The sequence below is a fragment of the Eretmochelys imbricata genome, chromosome 2, assembly GCF_965152235.1.
Source record: "Eretmochelys imbricata isolate rEreImb1 chromosome 2, rEreImb1.hap1, whole genome shotgun sequence".
NCBI lineage: Eukaryota > Metazoa > Chordata > Testudines > Cheloniidae > Eretmochelys > Eretmochelys imbricata.
Genome location: NC_135573.1, coordinates 39,268,645 through 39,287,280, shown reverse-complemented (window position 1 = coordinate 39,287,280; position 18,636 = coordinate 39,268,645). Strand labels below are relative to the sequence as shown.

The following is an 18,636-nucleotide window of genomic DNA, read 5'->3' as shown; positions in this document are numbered from 1 at the left end:
ACTTCTTGCTCCTTTTCTTGAGTTTTGTGACTCTAATCCTTCATTTCCAAGTTTCCTTTGCTTTTATTTAAAAACAAATAAAAAGTTTAAAAATGTCTGAAATTGGAAGAAAACATTTCAATCAACCCAAAATGAATTTTTTCTGACTTTTCAATTTGCCAAAAATTCCAATATGTTTCAGTTGCAAGTCGACCCAGAAGGAAAAGTTTTTTCCATTTTTTAGAACTACGAGCTAACTGAAAAATCAGTTATTCAAACAGCTCTAGTCCTTAGTGTCTGAAAGTAAAGGGTGGGATTTCCAAAGGCGTATAAAAGAGTTAGGCACCCAACTCCCAGTGCCTAATGGCCATAAATTCTCTTGAAAATCCCAGCATAAAAGCATAAAAAGATACCAAAATAAAACCAGTATATGGCTTAAATAAAATAGGTGATAGTGCTGTGATATAAAGTTTGTAGTGCCTCTTCTTTGGGAAGACCTACCATATTTATAACTCATGGTTCCATCACTCATGATTAACACCATCATCCCAATGTGGTAACATGGTGGTTTTTCAAATTATTTTTATTTCTGGGATCTACCACACGTTTTTTGAGGGCAATTTGCCATGAACTACATTATTTACTGCCATAAAATATAGCATCGGGAGCTTTGCACCACATTTGTTAAACTACTGCAGTCAGTTGGTATGATTGATATTCAGGCGAATTTCTTTGACATATTCTGACCACCTGCTAATAGTTTTGACTGAAAGACATGCATGTATCTTCAAAATAAAAGAACAATATAAAGTTTATTGAAGGAAGCCAATTAGCTTCTGTTTTCTCTGTACAGCCATTTACTGTATTCCTTCCTATATCAGGGATTGTTGGAAAAGTGTTTAAATTACATCTTACAAATGAGTGCTGTTTTCATTAAATCTTTCTAGTAGAGGTACAGTTTATATTTGTGTGTGTGTGTATAATATATATACAGAAAGAAAGAAAGAGACATGCGTGATGGTGTGCTATAAATTTTTTCTTGGCATTCATTTGCAATGTCCCCATTACTCACAACTGGCAGAACTATGAGTGAGCTATGCAGGCACCCCAAATAAATGCCAGTAAAAACATTATGCACCCCCCAAACCCATTGTGCATTTCATATATACCATCTATGTTACAGAAAACTATTTTAGGAATGTTTTGAAAGATTGGATTGAGTATATTTTTGTATCCCTGTACAGGCAGGCCCCATAGTTACTATTAATCCAACTGTACTGGGCTCAGGGTTTGTAAAAACCTATAAAATAATTTATAGGCCTTCTACAGGAAAAAAAAGAATACAGTTAAAGTCCATCATTTCAGAACCTTGTAGGAGAGTAAGCAAGAGTAGGATTCTATTATGAAGCTAGAAATCTCTCATTTCTCATGCAGTATAGCTCCTGAGACATGTTCATGTGTAGAAAAGCTCCAAACCTGAATTTTGTCCATCCTCACGTGGGTGTAATTTTGTGGGATATCTGCATTTGTAAAACAACACAGAAATGTTTCTTGTGCAGATTGATTTAGATAACAATGATGACTCAGGGGTTCAGAATGTTGTAAATCCCCAGGGAAATAAATTAAGACTAATAGTTGCCAGACAACAGTGAGGTGATTATACATGCATGATAAATTCATTTATAATATGGTTCCACAATACATCACATGGATATTACCTGTGGTGTATGTGGTATGGTATAAACACACAGTCAAGTCATACTCATTGAATAATTTATTTGATTAATTTTGTGGTGCTGTTCCAATAATGTATTTAATACATCTATTTTTCATTAGTCATACTGTTTATGGAATGGTATGAATAATTAGTGAATATTCTCAACTTTAAAAACTATAAGAACATAAGAATGGCCAAACTGGATCAGACCAAAGATCCATCTAGCCCAGTATCCTGTCTTCTGAGAGTGGCCAATGCCAGGTGTCCCAGAGGGAATGAACAGAACAATTAATCATCAAGTGATTCATTAAACAAAATGTTAGCAAAAGTATTTTTCAATATTTGTCAAGCTCTGTCCACATGATAAACTGGAAAGCCATAACGATTGCATTTACCAGGAACTGTTGACCACCACACCTGTCCTCTGCCCATTAATCAAGCACCCCAAAACAATTTCTCAGATATCAGACTTTTGAACAGCTTCCCCAAAATGTAAACATTTTCTGACAAAATTTGCCATGATGATAAGGCCTCAACTGGAGTATTGTGTGAAATAAACAAACAAACTCTATTTTGCCCATGGTGAATTTGGAACCATATATCAAAATACCCAGGTTGCAAAGTAAGAGAATAAGTACAGCTAATAGATTTTTGTGACACCTACAATCCATGCACAGAATAGGTATGGCACAGACATCACTAGTGCAGACTTTCCAGTATTTCATTTCCAGGGTGAATTAATCCTGCTCTTGATGGAGCAAATCTACCGTGTAGAGGGTAATTCTGGTGTCATGCCTCTTCAACTCTTGGCTTCTCTGTTATGAATGCTGCCAAATATGCTAATTAGTGCAGTGTTATGTGGACTTTCATCATGTCACCCCGCAAAGCACTTAAACTTATGCTTAAATGCTATGTTAAATCATCCTTATTCATTAAGAGATAACCAACTCATTTGAAAGGTACTTTGGCCCAGTGCATAGGGCATCGGAGACTGAGTCCAGAGAACTGAGCTCTGTTCCTGGTTCTGTCCTGACTGGCTCTGTGATCTTCCCATCTCAGTTTCTCCATTTATAATATGGAAGAAGAGGAAGAAAGACAGTATAGAAAAACTAAATGTTGTTGTTACTATTTTTATTTATGTTATCATTTAACTTTGAGGCAGAATGAAAGTAGGCCATTCAGTACAATTCTATCCATATGTCAGGACAATATATCTGTCCTATTTTCTGGTTTGCCTAGTGCTTACATGTACCCGATTGGCTAATTAATATGGGTCTAAGGTTGAGTGGATTCTAATCTGAGCAGGTGCAGTGCGAAACTGACTAAATCTAGATTCCAACTGCAGCCTGTTCCATGTGTAAAGGTTATGCAGTAATTTTTAAAAACCTCCAAAATTAATCTAAAATAACTTTTCTTTACATCATAATATAATGATTTGAAAGTCCAATATCATATAAGCCAGAGCTAAGAGCAAAAAACTTATAGAACTGGGAAAGAGAGATTCTCAGTTCTGAAATGGGATAAAGCACCTGTTTCTAGCCATTATTGTTTGTGATGTCGTACCTTAAACCTGTCACCGAATTACTAACACCAGTGTAAATTTTGGGTAGGGGAGGAGAGGCATAGGGGAGTCATTATATAGTTTTGGAGAAAGAAGGAAACATTTATGACACAGTTATTCATTTATTTTTATAGTGGCAGCTCTGTCATGTAGCAAGTGGAACTATGTGACGTTGTAGACATAAAATGTTGTAGACATTAAATGTTTTCACCTTCAGTTTGTAAGCAAAATAGACATCTTGAGTCATTATTAGTCCAAAGAAATCCAAACTGACACAGTAAACCTTGTATATGTCTTAAATTTGTGAGAGGTCTTGAAAAACATTAGAATGCAGTAAGGCCAGAAAAGTCTATCCTGTCCTTTTTGCAGACAGCTAATTTTTAAAAGTGAAAGTGCAGATATTTCTCACAGGCAATTTATAGTGGGAGAAAAAAGTAAGAAACGTGTATGGATAGGGAAAAGTGAGTGAAATTTAGTGTTGGCATGTCTGATATTCGTCGCAAAATCTTCTTCAGCAGGATATATGTTTTTCTTTCTCATTTTTTATTTATAAATGTCTTTGATGCTAAAGAAAAACAACTAGGAAAACAATATGTCCTTGTTTGTCTGAAAGGGTTACTATTGATTTTGTAGCACCATGGGTATCCAAAGGAACGTGGTGAGACCACATAATGAAATATATCCAACATATGTTAATGCATCCAGAGCCCACCCACAGCAGTGCCTGCCTCTCCTAGAGCTAGCAACAGGTGGTCCCATTCCCCAAAAGAACACTTCCCATTCCCCCAAGCCTCTCTCTGAAATCACACCCCTCTGCAACACAGCTAGTGGGGGAGGGGATGCTTGTTACAGTGTCATAACTGTGGGCAAGTAGAATTGTGGTTGTGTATGGATGTTCCAATAAACACTTGTGCTTAGTCCGAGTTTTATTTTTGTAATTGTAAATCTTAATTACTATGGTGGTTCTGAGAGCCAGGGATAGGAGTTTCATATCAAAATAAATATCCTAATAAAATAAATAATACTGATTTCTTAATACCTCCTGTTAAAGGGAATGGCTGCTTTGTGAGCTGACCTGTGAGCAGGTTCCTATTTTAAAAGTAAAAGCAACATTTTCATTCCATACTCACCCTGCTTGGAACAAAATCTAACAAAAGTGACATCTTCTGCCAGCACTGTTATTTCTCACAACTGCTTATTGGCCAATCCCATTTAAGTAGAAATGTCTGCAGTTGTTTTTAACATAACAGTATTAGATATATTTATAAATATTTTTAAATCCATATTTGTTTTATTTTGTGTAATGCAGTCCAGATTTAGTAGCCTCATTTCTTAAGCATGATTCCCAGGACATTTTTGAAAAATATGTTTTCTTTTTGTGTTTGTTTGTGTGTTTGTTTGTGTGTTTCTCTTTGTTTTTAGAGAGATGAATGTGCAGCCTGGTAATTTGTAAGTAAAGAAATTTCCCAAGAAATATTTGTTACGCACAGAATGTCTCCAACTTCCTCCAAAGAACCATTTCAAAAACAGCCATTATAAGGCCACCTAAAGAGCAATCTTGATCATAGTGAATGCATTGTTTATTTCAGTCCAGGCCTGTGATGGCACGAGGGTCCACTAAGAGTGGACATAGAGGCTCATCCCTGCTTTAAGAAAAGGAGGACTTGTGGCACCTTAGAGACTAACCAATTTATCTGAGCATAAGCTGTAGCTCACGAAAGCTTACGCTCAAATAAATTGGTTAGTCTCTAAGGTGCCACAAGTACTCCTGTTCTTTTTGCGAATACAGACTAACACGGCTGTTACTCTGATCCCTGCTTTAGTGGGTGCTCAAGCAAAATAGGGCGGGGCTGAGATCAGGTCAGGCAGCCTCTGCTGGTAGACTCCTGTGGTATGCCACTAAGATTTTAAAGTTCCAGGCGCTGGCAGAATCCTTAAAGAAATCCATTGCAGTGCCACCTGTTCCCCTTAGAGTAAATTCACTTCCCAGCACAGCCACATCTAGTGCTATAGGGAAGCACAAATTGGACTACCTGGAACAGATGGATTAAAGTTTCCCATAGGTATCTGCATTCCTTAGTTTTTCAAAAAGTCTGTGAACTTCCTATCAAAAAGTATTCAATGGATGCTTTGGAAAAATATGTCCCAGAATTTAGCCTTAAGCTGCTATAAATGTTTCCATATTTCTGTTCTGTAAATTGCAATGAAAACAATTTTTTATTTTTATTATTTATTTTGTATTACCATAGAAGCCCCAGTCATGGACTAGGACCCCATTATGCTATGTGCTTTATAAACCCAGAACAAAAAGGCAATCCCTGCCCCACAGAGTTTACAGTCTAAGTACAAGACAACAGACTGATACAGACAGACCAACAGGAGAGTTCAGGAAAACAGTGAGGGTATATTGATCAGCACAATAGGCAGTCGTCTCAGCACACCAGCAGCCAAACCACTGTCAAGTTTTTAGTAGGCATCATGGCAAAGAGGTCTATGGAGGGTTTTGAAGGAGGATAATGAGGTAGTTTTGCAGATGTTTATGGGGAACTTCTCCCAGTGTGAGAGTCAGCATGAGAGAAAGCACAGAGCTGCTTGTTTGAAAATTTAATAAGATGGCAGCTGACACCGTGGGCTGATCAGAAGTGGGGGCGACCTTTCAGTACTGAATCAGAGATCACAGTTGGGTGGGGCCAGGTTGTGGAGGCCCTTGAAAGTGAAGACAGATAGTTTGTTTGATATAATAGAGAAGAGGGAGCCAGTGAAACAAATAAAATAACCAAACATTCTGCTTTAGCATTTACAAGCAAAACAGGTTGCCACATTATGCTAGTGCATGAGAAACTGCATGTGAAATTAACTAAATGCTAACTATAAACCAAAGTGAACCTGTTAAACTTTCATAGTCCAAGGTGTGAGAGATACAGAAAGTAAACTAATATCCTAAAAAGTGAAAAGTGGTTTTCTTTAAATGTATTAATATACAGGGTAAAGTTTTCAAAAATGCCTGCTGAAATGTCCATTGAAAATCAGTTGGACTTAGGGTCTTCCATGACCGTGGCACTTCTAAAAATTTCACCTAAAGTGGTGGTAGCAAAAAAATTTAACACTGATGTTATTGTTTGGGTTTGAAATGTTAATATTGAACCTGACCCTCTGTCCGTTTTAATGATCTCCATAAAATAATATACAGACAATTATAGGAATAAATTGTATGTAGATTTGTTATAACTGAATTAATTTACAATGATAAATCAAGTAATAGAATTAATTATTTTCTAACATTTAACTTATTTATACTGAATAAAATCCCTTTTCCTTGTTTGGTTAGCTACACTAGTTTATAATCATTTGTCTTTTGTCTTTCATTCTCCCTTTTTTAAGTACACAATGTAATTGGTTTATAAAACATGAAAATAATACTTTGACCTTCTGAACAGCCTTCTACCCCAGTATCTCAAAGTACATTGCAAACACTAATACATTTAGGCTCACAACATCTGTGAGGTATTCTTAGGGCTGTCGATTAATTGCAGTTAACTTATACGATTAACTCAAAAAAATTGTGATTACTCTTACTGTTAAATAATAGAATACTAATTGAAATTTATTAAATATTTTGGGTTTTTTTCTACATTTTCAAATATATTGATTTCTATTACAACACAGAATACAAAGTGTACAGAGCTGATTTTATATTAGTATTTTTGATTACATATATTTGCACTGTAAAAATGATAAACAAAAGAAATAGTATTTTTCAATTCAGCTCATTACAAGGACTGCAGTGCAATCTCTTTATCGTGAAAGTGTAACTTACAAATATTGATATTTTTTGTTACATAACTGCAAAACTCAAAAACAAAACAATGTAAAACTTTAGAGCCTACAAGTCCACTCAGTCCTATTTCTTGTTCAGCCAATCGCTAAGACAAACAAGTTTGTTTACATTTATGGGAGATACTGCTGCCTGCTTCTTATTTACAATGTCACCTGAAAGTGAGAACAGGCATTTGCATGGCACTGTTTTAGCCGACGTCGCAAGATATATACATGCCAGATGCTCTGAAGATTCATATGTCCCTTCATGCTTCAACCACCATTCCATGGGACATGCGTCCATGCTGATAGCAGGTTCTGCTCAATAATGGTCCAAAGCAGAGCGGACCGGCGCGTGTTCATTTTCATCATCTGAGTCAGATGCCACCAGCAGAAGGTTGATTTTCTTTTGTGGTAGTTTGGGTTCTGTATTTTCCGCATTATCTCCTGCAAATTGTTATCAAACTTGTTTGTCAGAGTGATTGACTGAACAAGAAGTAGGACTGAGTGGACTTGTAGCCTCTAAAGTTTTACATTATTTTATTTTTGAATGCAGGTTGGGTTTTTTTTTACATAATTCTACACTTGTAAGGTCAATGATAAAGCGAATGGATTACAGTACTTGTATTAAGTGAATTGAAAAATACTATTTTTTTTTGTTTTTTACAGTGCAAATATTTGTAATAAAAAATAAATATGTGAGCACTGTCCACTTTGTATTCTGTGTAGTAATTAAAATTAATATATTTGAAAACGTAGGAAACATCCAAAAAAATTTAAATAAATGGTATTCTCTGATTGTTTAACAGCACGATTAATCGCGATTAATTTTTTTAATTGCTTGACAGCCCTAATTATTCTTGTTTTATAGATGAGGAAAACAATTCCCAGAGAGGTTAAAAGACTTACCCAAAATCCCACTGAAAGGTACTAATAAAGGCAGGATTTCTCTCCTAGTAGAAACACTTTTAAACCTACTTCTGGTCACATTTAGACCTTTGTACTGTAAAGAGCTCCACACAGGTGGGCCCATGTGCAGAGGAAGGGCCTTAGAATGCATTGCAAGATGTATTTCCTTCTCCAGGCTTTTCCACTGTGTGCATAGCCATTCATTTCCCATACACACTTGAAAGGAGAATACCATGGACAGTCTGTGAGGTCAGTTTTATAGTGTTTTTTCCCCTTAAACAGGTGTTTGTGCTGGAAAGTATGACAGGTCCTTTACAATTTAAAATATTCCAACCCATGTTTCTGTGTAAGATTAATGGCAGATGAAATTCAAATCTGAATTACTCATACGTTGTACACAGCTTAACAGTATCAATTTAGGAAAAGGACTTGGGCATCAGTGCAGACAACTCGGTGAAGACCTCTGCACAATGTGCAACTGCAGTCCAAAAAGCAAACAAAATATTAGAAGGTATAAACAATGGGATTGAGAGTAACACAGAAAACACTATAATGCTATTATACAAATCAACAGCTTTCCCTAATCTGGAATACTGTGTGCAGTACTGGTCACCACATTTCAAAAAGGATGTTGCAGCAGTAGAGAAAGCTCACAAATAGACAGTGAGAATGATTAGGGGCATGGACAACTCTCTCATTCATAGATTCATTGATTCTAAGGCAAGAACAGACCATTGTGATCATTTAGTCTGACTTCCTGTATAGCACATGCCATAGAACTTCCACAAAATAATATCTACAGCATATCTTTTAGAAAAACACCCCATCTTGATTTAAAAATTGTCAGTGATGGCAAATCCACCATGACTCTCGATAAATTGTTCCAATGGTTAATTATTCTCACTGTTAAAAATTTACGCCTTATTTCCAGTCTGAATTTGTATAGCTTCAACTTACAGCCATTGGATTGTGTTACACACCTTTCTCCACTAGGTTGAAGAGCCTATTATTAAATTTTTGTTTCCTATGTATGTACTTTTATAGACTGTAGTCAAGTTACGCATGAACCTTCTCTTTGGTAAACTAAATAGATAAAGTTCCTTGAGTCTGTCTTTGTAAGGCATGTTTTCTAATCCTTTAATCATTCTTGTGGCTCCTCTCTAATTCGTCAACGTCCTTCTTGAATTGTGGACACCAGAACTGGACACAATATTCTGGTAGTGGTTGTACCAGTGCCAAATACAGAACTAAAATAACCTCTCTGCACCTACACAAGATTCCCCTGTTTATGCATCCCAGAATTCCATTAGCACATTTGGCCACAACATCACACTGGGAGCTCAACTTCACCTGTTTATCCACCACAGCCCCCAGATTTTTTTTCAGAAACACTGCTTCCCATCCTGCCAGTATGGTTTACTTCCATTGTTCACAGATGTATACATTTACATTTAGCTGTAATAAAATGCATATTGTTTGCTTGCCCCCAGTTTACCAAGCAGTCTAGATCACTTTGCATCAGTAATCTGTACTTTTCATTATTTACCACTCCCCCAATTTTTGTGTCATCTGCAAACTTTATCGGTGATGATTTTACGTTTTCTTCCAGGTCATTGATAAAGATGTTAAATAGGGCCAAGAACTGACCCAGGTAGGACCTGACGCGAAACAGACCCACTCAGTGACGATTCCTCATTTACAGTTAAAGATTGAGACCTATCTGTTAGCCAGAGAGAGACTGAAAGGAGATGAATAAGAAGGGATACAATAAAAGAATACAAAATAATGAATTTTATAGAGAAGATAGACCAAGAATAGAGCTAGCTGGAGAAATACTGACAAAATGTTTTTTTCCTTGGGAATTTGCGGATTCATCAAAATCAAAACATTTTGTGGCGATAGTTCTATTTTACCAAAGTTAAAACAAAAATCTGCCTGATTTCCTGCCAGCTTGCGACCCAGCTTCTTGGCAGCCTGCCTGGCAAGCTGATGGTGAGCCTGGAGGTCCTGAGAGTCCCAGCTGCCAAACTCCCAGGCTCAGGGCTCCTTGGCAGTTCACGCTCTGAGAGCCCAGGTTCCTTTCCCTTTCCCAAATAATTTTGAAATATTTGGGTTTTGTCCCACAAATGAAACCAGTTTTAGAAATAGTTAAATCCTCCATAAAATAGAATTACCTTTTCCCGCCCACCTCTAATCAGGAGTTCCTGTTTTTTACCTGTCTCATAACACAAGAATTGAGGGGGCATTCTGTGAAATCAAAAGTCTAAAAATTCAAAAGTGAAAAAAGCACAACAGCGTATTAGATAGCACATGGTATCATTGCCAAGAACTTAATGAGATTCAAAGAGGGTTTGGATTTATTGATAACAGTAATGTTATCTATCATTAGTTAATTCTAAAATAAGAGTTTTGGAAAGGATATAAAACCTCATGTATCAGAGTTTAAGCCCATTTCTACCTATTAGGGATCAGAACGAGTTTTTCATTGGGAACAGGATAACCACATTTGTTTACTTCAGGGTTTCTTCCTCTGACACATCTGGTACTGACCCCCATCAGACAGGATCCTGGACTATTTCCATACTGGGTCTGATCTACTATGGCAATTCTTACGTACCTTTGTTTCACTCTCATCATGGTGAATCCTATATCAGACTTTTTCTATAGGAGGCAGCTTCTGTCAAAGACATAATCCCTTCATTTTCAGTTGACAGAGCCTCTGATTCTCAGTGTCTCAAAATTACCATCTTGGCTGTCAATGCATAATAGTTATTCATATGCTTTTTATCTTTAATGCCACAGAGTAATCTATCATATCATGCAGCAGATAATATTTCTGACTCTCTTTTCCCTCTTTTTGTATTTCATCTTCTCCTGTCCACTTTTCAGCCCTTTCGCTTTCCCCTTCCTTCCTGCCCCCGCTGGTTCCTCAGTAGTCATCCTGCCCTCTCCTTTTTACTCACATCTCCATCCCTCTGACTTCCAAAGGCTTTTATTAAATCCAAATCAGAGTGTTGATTTTTGAGGGTATCATAGGAAATGGAGGTGGCAATGACCTATTATAGTACTTCATCTAGCCTAGTTCCCTGCCAATGCATAGTTGTTCCCTAGTGTTCCCATAGTTGTTCCCCAGTGTACATTTTATAGTGTTTTCTTCTATTTTTAAACATTCTAAACTATAGTGTTTCCACCAGTTCCCTGAAGAGATTGTTCTATATTCTAATAGATCTCACCATCAGGAAGTTCTTTAATATTCAGCCTAAAATTTCTCTCTTCTAAATTTCATTCCATTATTTCTGTGATAATTTATACCCTCTGTGGCATGCTGAATGATTTATTCCTTCCTTGGTGTTTAACCCTACAGATATTTGTACACTGTTTTCCTCCTTAGATTGTACCTCAGTCAAGCAACTCATATTTTACTCCTTTTACCTTTCCTCATAAATTAATCTGTCCAGCTTCCTGGTAATTTTTGTTGCTCACTCCAGTTACTCAATATTAGCATCTGAAAAAATAAAAGGAGTACTTGTGGCACCTTAAAGACTAACAAATTTATTTGAACATAAGCTTTCGTGAGCTACAGCTCACTTCATCGGATGCATGCAGTGGAAAATACAGTGGGGAGATTTATATACACAGAGAACATGAAACAATGGGTGTTACCATGCACACTCTAACAAGAGTGATCAGGCAAGGTGAGCTATTACCAGCATGAGAGCTGGGGGGAAAAAGCCTTTTGTAGTGACAATCAAGGTGGGCCATTTCCAGCAGTTGACAAGAACGTCTGAGGAACGGGGGGGTGCGGGGGGGAATAAACATGGGGAAATAGTTTTACTTTGTGTTATGACACATCCACTCCCAGTCTTTATTCAAGCCTAAGTTAATTGTATCCAGTTTGCAAATTAATTCCAATTCAGCAGTCTCTCGTTGGAGTCTGGTTTTGAAGTTTTTTTGTTGAAGAATTGCCACTTTTAGGTCTGTAACCTAATAACCAAAGAGCATCTGAATAACCCACTTATGTCACCACCCAATCTTAACTTTGCAGTCTTTCAGTCCTAGTTTTCTTCTCATTACAGTACTTAAGAACTTCATTAATGATCCTGGTTTGGCATCATATGGATCTTTTAGGCTATTGGGAGAATTAAAAATCCCTGATGAACATGAATAGTATCCCGCAGTTTCAAGCACCTTGAGCTGCATTTGTATATCTAGTATGTAATCAAAGAGCTTTCCCATATGTTAACACTTTTCATCTATTTTGTTGGATATCTTCATATGTAAAGAGTTAGGCATTTTATAGTATAAATATTTCTTTAGGTGGATCATAGAAAAATGCATATAAGTATTAAGCAACAGAAAAGGTGGACAAAATTTGCAGATTTATTTTAGCAACAATACATACCTGTCAGTTTATATAGATCAGTGACATTCATTGCGTTATATACTGTAATTTTTACAAGGTTTTCATTATGTGATAACTGACATTTGTATGATGTTAGTAACCATATAATGGACAGTTAGTACAAAAAATAAGACTTTGTCATTATTGTTTTGGTTCTATACCGCAATGTTTAGAACAACAAGAGTATTTGGAAGTAGTTTCTGCAGAAACCATATTGTTGTGAGTTGTTCTGAAGCTGTGCATTTAGAATAAGGAAATGAGAATACAAGAATGTAGATAATTTATAAACTGTGACATACCAACCTAGATAGTAATAAAAAAATCTATTGTTATTTATTATTTACTCATTTGCATATTATTTGTACTATGCTAGGCACTGTTTAGACACAGAGAAAGACACACTCTTTCCCTGAAGAGCTAATAATATATGAAGGAATACACATACCATACTGTTCAGCAAAATTAAAGAGGAAGTATAATAACCATAGAAAATGCAGAAATCCAAATGGACAAAGTACATGTATACTGTATGGAGTGATCAGGAATGAAGAGCTCTTAAAATAACTGTTGAGAAGTGACTTTATAAATGGATAGTGGGAATAAAGTAAAGGAAAAAAAGTATTTTGTCTGTAATGTAAATACCACACAGTACATACACTGCTCTAAAGTCATTGCTTGCCCGAAAATTGATCAAATAAAAGCAGAAGAATGTGCTAACTTTTGATCTTTTCTATATAGATCTAAAGTCACGATCAATCGGTTTCCGTCTGTTCTTTGAAATCACATAAGGTTCATATGTGCCAAGTTTTATATGAATCACATGATAAGGTCAAGTAATACAAATTCCAAGGCTGACTTTATATACCCAGATCACATATGACTGTGATACTGTATTACCATATGTTGACTATAATGGTGGGTATGTAAATGCTGATCTTAAAAGGAATCCCATCAGTAAAACTCAAGATAAATAAAATTATAGTAACACTTTTCAAATTAACTAAAAATGAGAGGAACTCGATGGCAAAAAAAATATTACGAAATAGAAAGGGGCAAAGGCCAGCAGGGCATTCTGTGATCATAAAATCAGAGAGAGAAACTTCTTGGAACTAAAGAAAAACTGTGAATATTTAGACTTTTTAAAAAATCATGAAATGCCAGAATTCAGCAGTTACTTTTTTAATAGAGTTATTACAAAAAAATTCTGTGGATTGCCAAAGACTAAAAATAATCTGGTCATGTTTTTTTGTCATCTGTGGGAGCCAGAAAGTGAAGAAATACACAGCACTGAGCAAAAGTTAATTTGACCTTTTATTCACAATTGTGAATATTAAGGATTGACAAAAGGAATACCATTAAAGGATACCTGCAGCAGGCGCTACTGAAGTAAACTTCAAAAGCCTAGCAGTAAAAAGTGACTGCAATGTCAGTGAAACTCTGAATAACTACATTGCATACTTGAGCATGTAATGTTCTGATCTTTTAGACTTCTGTATAATTTGTGCTTTCTGTTGTTTGTGTTTACTATGATGCAAAGAAAATCTAGAAGTAGTAACTAGTAAAGGTTTAATTTTCACTAATAGCAACTTTTAGCTCATACGTTTTAGGAAGAATAAGGAAAATGTTCCTAGCAGTTAAGCTAAACTGAACAGATGCTAAGAACAGCCATGTCAAATCTTTTTATATTTACTAATATAGTATTTGGCTTTTATTACACACATTACAAATTAAGTATAATTATTGTAATGTACTCTGTTATATATACATATACACACACTAATGTACATGCAGGTATACCAGCTTTATGTATATGACTACAAATACTGCATATAAAATAGTATATAAATGCTATAGTCATGTGTATATGCTTAACCTTGTTTTGTTTTGCTTCCCCTGTTCTATTTAATCACACTACTAGCATATCATTAATAAACATGATGATTATCTTATCATCTGCAGATCCTGGAAAGACACTTCCAGAAGCTCTTGATTACTGCAAGGTTTGGCTACAGACAGTAGCAGGAGAGATAGATGCTAAAAGTGGTATTCCACCTCCTCTCATCACACTGCAAATTAAAGACTTTCTCAATGGGCCAGGTAAGTGGTGCACTTTTGATCAAAATGAATTTTGTAATGTAATCAGTGTGTGCATATAGAGTCATCATTTCTTTGTAAATGAACATGCCAGAAAAATGTTTCCTTCTTTCTCCATAAATGTGGATTTTTTAAAAAAAATTATTTTATTTATTTATTTATTTTTGCCACAAACTACACTGGAGAGAGGTCCAGGTTGAACAGAATTAAAGTGACAGATTTAGGGCTGGGTAAACGTCTTATCTTTGAGGACTAGACACTGGAGCCTTAAACCCCTAGAAATTTCAAATTTGTAGATTTCTAGTAGAACCCAAAATACCTGCTTCTAGCCTTTGGAAAGCTGTGAGACTAAAATGTATGGCACGTGTAAAAAGACCTGTTTAAAGTCATTTTTAGACGTTTATACTGTTCCCTCTGAACTCTGTTCAGTTGGATTCATGGTAATCTAGACACTTGGTGTTCTATGCTAGGCCGCAGGCCTATTATGAGTGCTCTGAAAGAACGAGGCCTACACGCAGCAAAGCAGCGAGTTATTGGCTTTATTGAAGGTAAGTGACACACCCGCAATGGGGACTCCAAGCGTTGCTGTCCAGAGGCGGGGAACCCAGCGCACCGGAGCTCTGCCTGGGACGGAGTCCGACGAAGGGGTAAACAGCGAGCCAAAATAAGCACTACCCAGAAACAGCTTATGAATATATAATTAGGTACTTTTTTAAAGGGCTTTCCGCTACCTGGCAAAGGGCCATGCAGGGCAGACAGAACTGGCCTAAAGCTGGTTATAGCTGGTTTTCCATGTCCTACAGTGACCCGTCGGCTCCGAGAAAGCAGACTTTCCCTAGCTAGGCCGTAACAAAGTCTTCCACAGTCCCTTACACTTGGTATTACAGGTGTAGAGATACAAAACAAAAATATTCTTAATAAAATTTTAATCTTCTAAAATAGCTTTACAAAATAAAATAGCTATTATAAAACTATTTCTATAACTAATATAGCATATTTAGAATATGTGGTAGCATGGTATAAAGGTTTTACTGGCACTTATTTGAGACAACATGCATAATTTGTGTCTTTGCCCCTCATGAACAATCCCAAACTCATGTCAATAAAAGCTTTATACCAGACAACATCATGTATTCTTTATATATGAATTACACATGAAGAAAAACCCTACTTAACAGAGTGTCTTTCCCCATCAACCCTGATTACAGGATGAGCCCACGCTGAGAGGAATCAGTGATTCCACTACAAAAGGAGCAGGAAATTGCAGTGAAGGGGGAAGCCCAGGAATCTACATTTATGTCTGCAGATACTGCAGGGCTCAGAGTCAGTTAGGGAAAAGCTCAAGAAGTAGAAGAATGAGGAAAGCTCTTCAAGCAGGGAGGCCTTGGAGAGACCCTGACCAAGTAGGGAAAATACTGCAAAGGCTCAGTTGGAAAGGCCTGTGAAGAAGACAAACTGCAGGCAGGAGGTGCTTGGAAGCAGAAAGACAGTCCTTTCAGGGAGGTGGGGCTGTGCCTAGCTGCAGCTGGGCTGAAGTTTCAGCTGTGTGCATTTGTGTTCTATTTTTGGAAGATTTGAATTACTTTGTATTACTGGGAGAGAAAGACACTGAACTGGGGCTTGGGTCCAAGAGGGCTAGCATGCACCTGGGAACTCAATAAATTGGACCCCAGGAAGGAATGGTTTAGAGCCCTATGTGGATACAAAATTTATATCTGCAAAATTTAAAATTCTGTGCCAAAAAAATAAAAAATATGTGCACAGTATTTTAAAATTCTGCAGATTTTGTCAGTAAATAAATGTGGCTCCAGCATGGCAGTGGGGAGCACAGGCCACTGGCTGCATTTAGGTAGGAGATCACCCTGAAGCCCCCACCTCCTCTGGTACAGGGACTCAACAGTGAGGCTGCACACAGAGCAAGGGCTATGCCTGTCCTGAAACACCCTGGGGCTCTGCCCCCCTGCAACAGGTGCGGGTGGGAAAGCTCAGGACAGCAGGATCCAAGTGTGGAGGGGTTTAGTGTGGGAGGGATCCAGGTGTGGGGCAATCAGTTGGAGATCTGGATGCACAGTAGCTCATTTGTGGGGAGGGGTTCCTGGTGCAGGAGCAATGGGACTCTGCAGGGGATCCAGGTGAAGGTGGTTGGGTGTCAGAGATGGGGATGTGTGTGTCTGGATTTGCAGAGATGGAGCTCGGCGGGGAGGGGGTCTGAGTGTGGGGGGCTTAGTGGGGGGTCTGGTTGATGAGGGAGTCGAGCTTGATGGGGTGGGGTCCAGATGCAGCTGGCTGGGGATCAGTGGGGTGGGGGTTGGGTGAGGGGGGGCTCAGCGGAGAGGTCCAGGTGTAGGGGGGTAGGGCTTGTCAGGGTGAGGGTTCGATGGGCCTGCTTAACAGGGGAGCCCCAGCTGCTGCCGAGGGGATGCCGCATGCCAAGTTCCTCCTTCCTCCTGCAATTCCCCTACCCCTTTTTTCTCCATTCCCCCCCTCACTCCCACATTCCCGTTCCCCCTGCCCTATTCCACCCCCTTCCTTCCCCACTGCCTCTTCCCCGCACCCCCCCTTCCTCATTTCCCCACCCTCCCTTACCCAATCCCACCGTGGGCACTCACTGTTGAACAGAAAACAAGAAGGCTCCCAGCACACAGAAGGGGAGCACAGCTGGCACTAGGACCCAGGAGGTGGAGTTCAGCTGCAGAGTCAGCAGAGCCAAGACACAGCCTCCTTCACTGGGCAGCTCTGCGCTTGCAGAAATGAGGCAGGGCAATGGCAGGTAACCCCATGTGCCCCCTCATGCCTCGCCTCTATTTGGGAGGGGCAATCTCTCCCCAAAAACTGCACCCATGCACCCTCTCCCCTCCAGCTTCCCTATAGTTTTCAGCAGAGAAGCACAAGAATTCTGTGTGCGGGGAGGGAGGATGTTTTCTGTGGGCATGCAGTCACACAGAATCCCTCCAGGAGTAATGTTAAAAGAACATTAGTAAGGTTTGCAAAGATTGATTGTGACACCTTAATTTATCCCCCTTATGCATATGAATTATATTACAGTCTTTAATTACGTGATCACATTCTACTTTTTCCACTGGATCCCTGCCTCATTCAGCAGACAGAATGGACATGGCTCAGTTAATGAGCAGCTGTTCAATATTTTATTTTCTCATCATTGTTCGGTGTGTATCCCCCATGCTTTATTTACTGCACATTATTAAAACCTGTTCTGAAGACAGAATTATTAATGTCCTCATGGGCTTTTCTGTGGCGCTCATTACTATAGTAGCTAAGTACTTCACAAACATTAATGAATTTACTTTCACAACACCGCTGTGAGGTACTGAGAAACTGAGGCATAGAAAGATTAAGTTCAAAAGTTTCCACTAATTTTGGGTGCCCTGTTTGAGACATCTAAGACCTGATTTTTTTGACTAGTTAGCATTATAGACATTTTATATGTTCAAAGGACATCTCCCATTGATTTCAGTTGCAGTCAGCTCAGTACTTTTGCAAATCAGACCCCGGGATATCCAGTTAGGCACCTAGATAGTGAGAGTCACACAATTAGTGACCCCCCGGAAAAAGGCTTGGTTTAAATGTCTTGCCTGGCATCACACAGGAACTGTGGACGAGGCAGGAATAGAATCTAGTTCTCCAGGACAGCATTCAGCTGCCTGAACCAGGACAGCATCCTTTCTCTTTCTGAAATCCTCTGTCTCATTCAATACACACTTCTCAACTTGTGAAACAAATGAGGCAGGGGTCCTACAGACAGCAGCCTTCTTTATTACATATCCCTTATTCATCCCCAGAGCAGATCCATCCTGTGCACTGAATGAGACAAGAGTTTTATGGAAGAAATAGTATGTGATCATGTAATTAAAGACGGTATCATACAGTATACAGATGCACGGGCAACCTTAATTTTGTCATGTGTTAATTTTTGTCTACCTGACTTTGCAACCTTAATAATGTTCAGTGTGGGTTTTGTATGTGTAATTTCCCATGATTTTAAAAACGCAATCTGAAGAAATGGAAATTCCATCATGTGGCATCCTGTTCACATCTCCATGGGTTATCAGCAGGGTTGGAACTTCTGGATCCACCACACAGACCTCTGCCACTTGAGCTAACAGAGTAACTGATAGCAATAATAGGCTGTCTTCCTCT

General features: G+C 38.2%; 1 protein-coding gene across 11 annotated transcripts in view; it reads left to right on the top strand.

Moving 5' to 3' along the window:
* VPS13B (vacuolar protein sorting 13 homolog B) overlaps nt 1-18,636 on the top strand; it is a 931,639-nt gene that overhangs the window by 748,126 nt on the left and 164,877 nt on the right. For all 11 annotated transcript variants that reach the window (XM_077809935.1, XM_077809942.1, XM_077809940.1 and 8 more), the window contains one exon: nt 14,344-14,481. In XM_077809935.1, the coding sequence (XP_077666061.1) occupies nt 14,344-14,481 (138 nt within the window). The remainder of the gene's footprint in view (nt 1-14,343; nt 14,482-18,636) is intronic.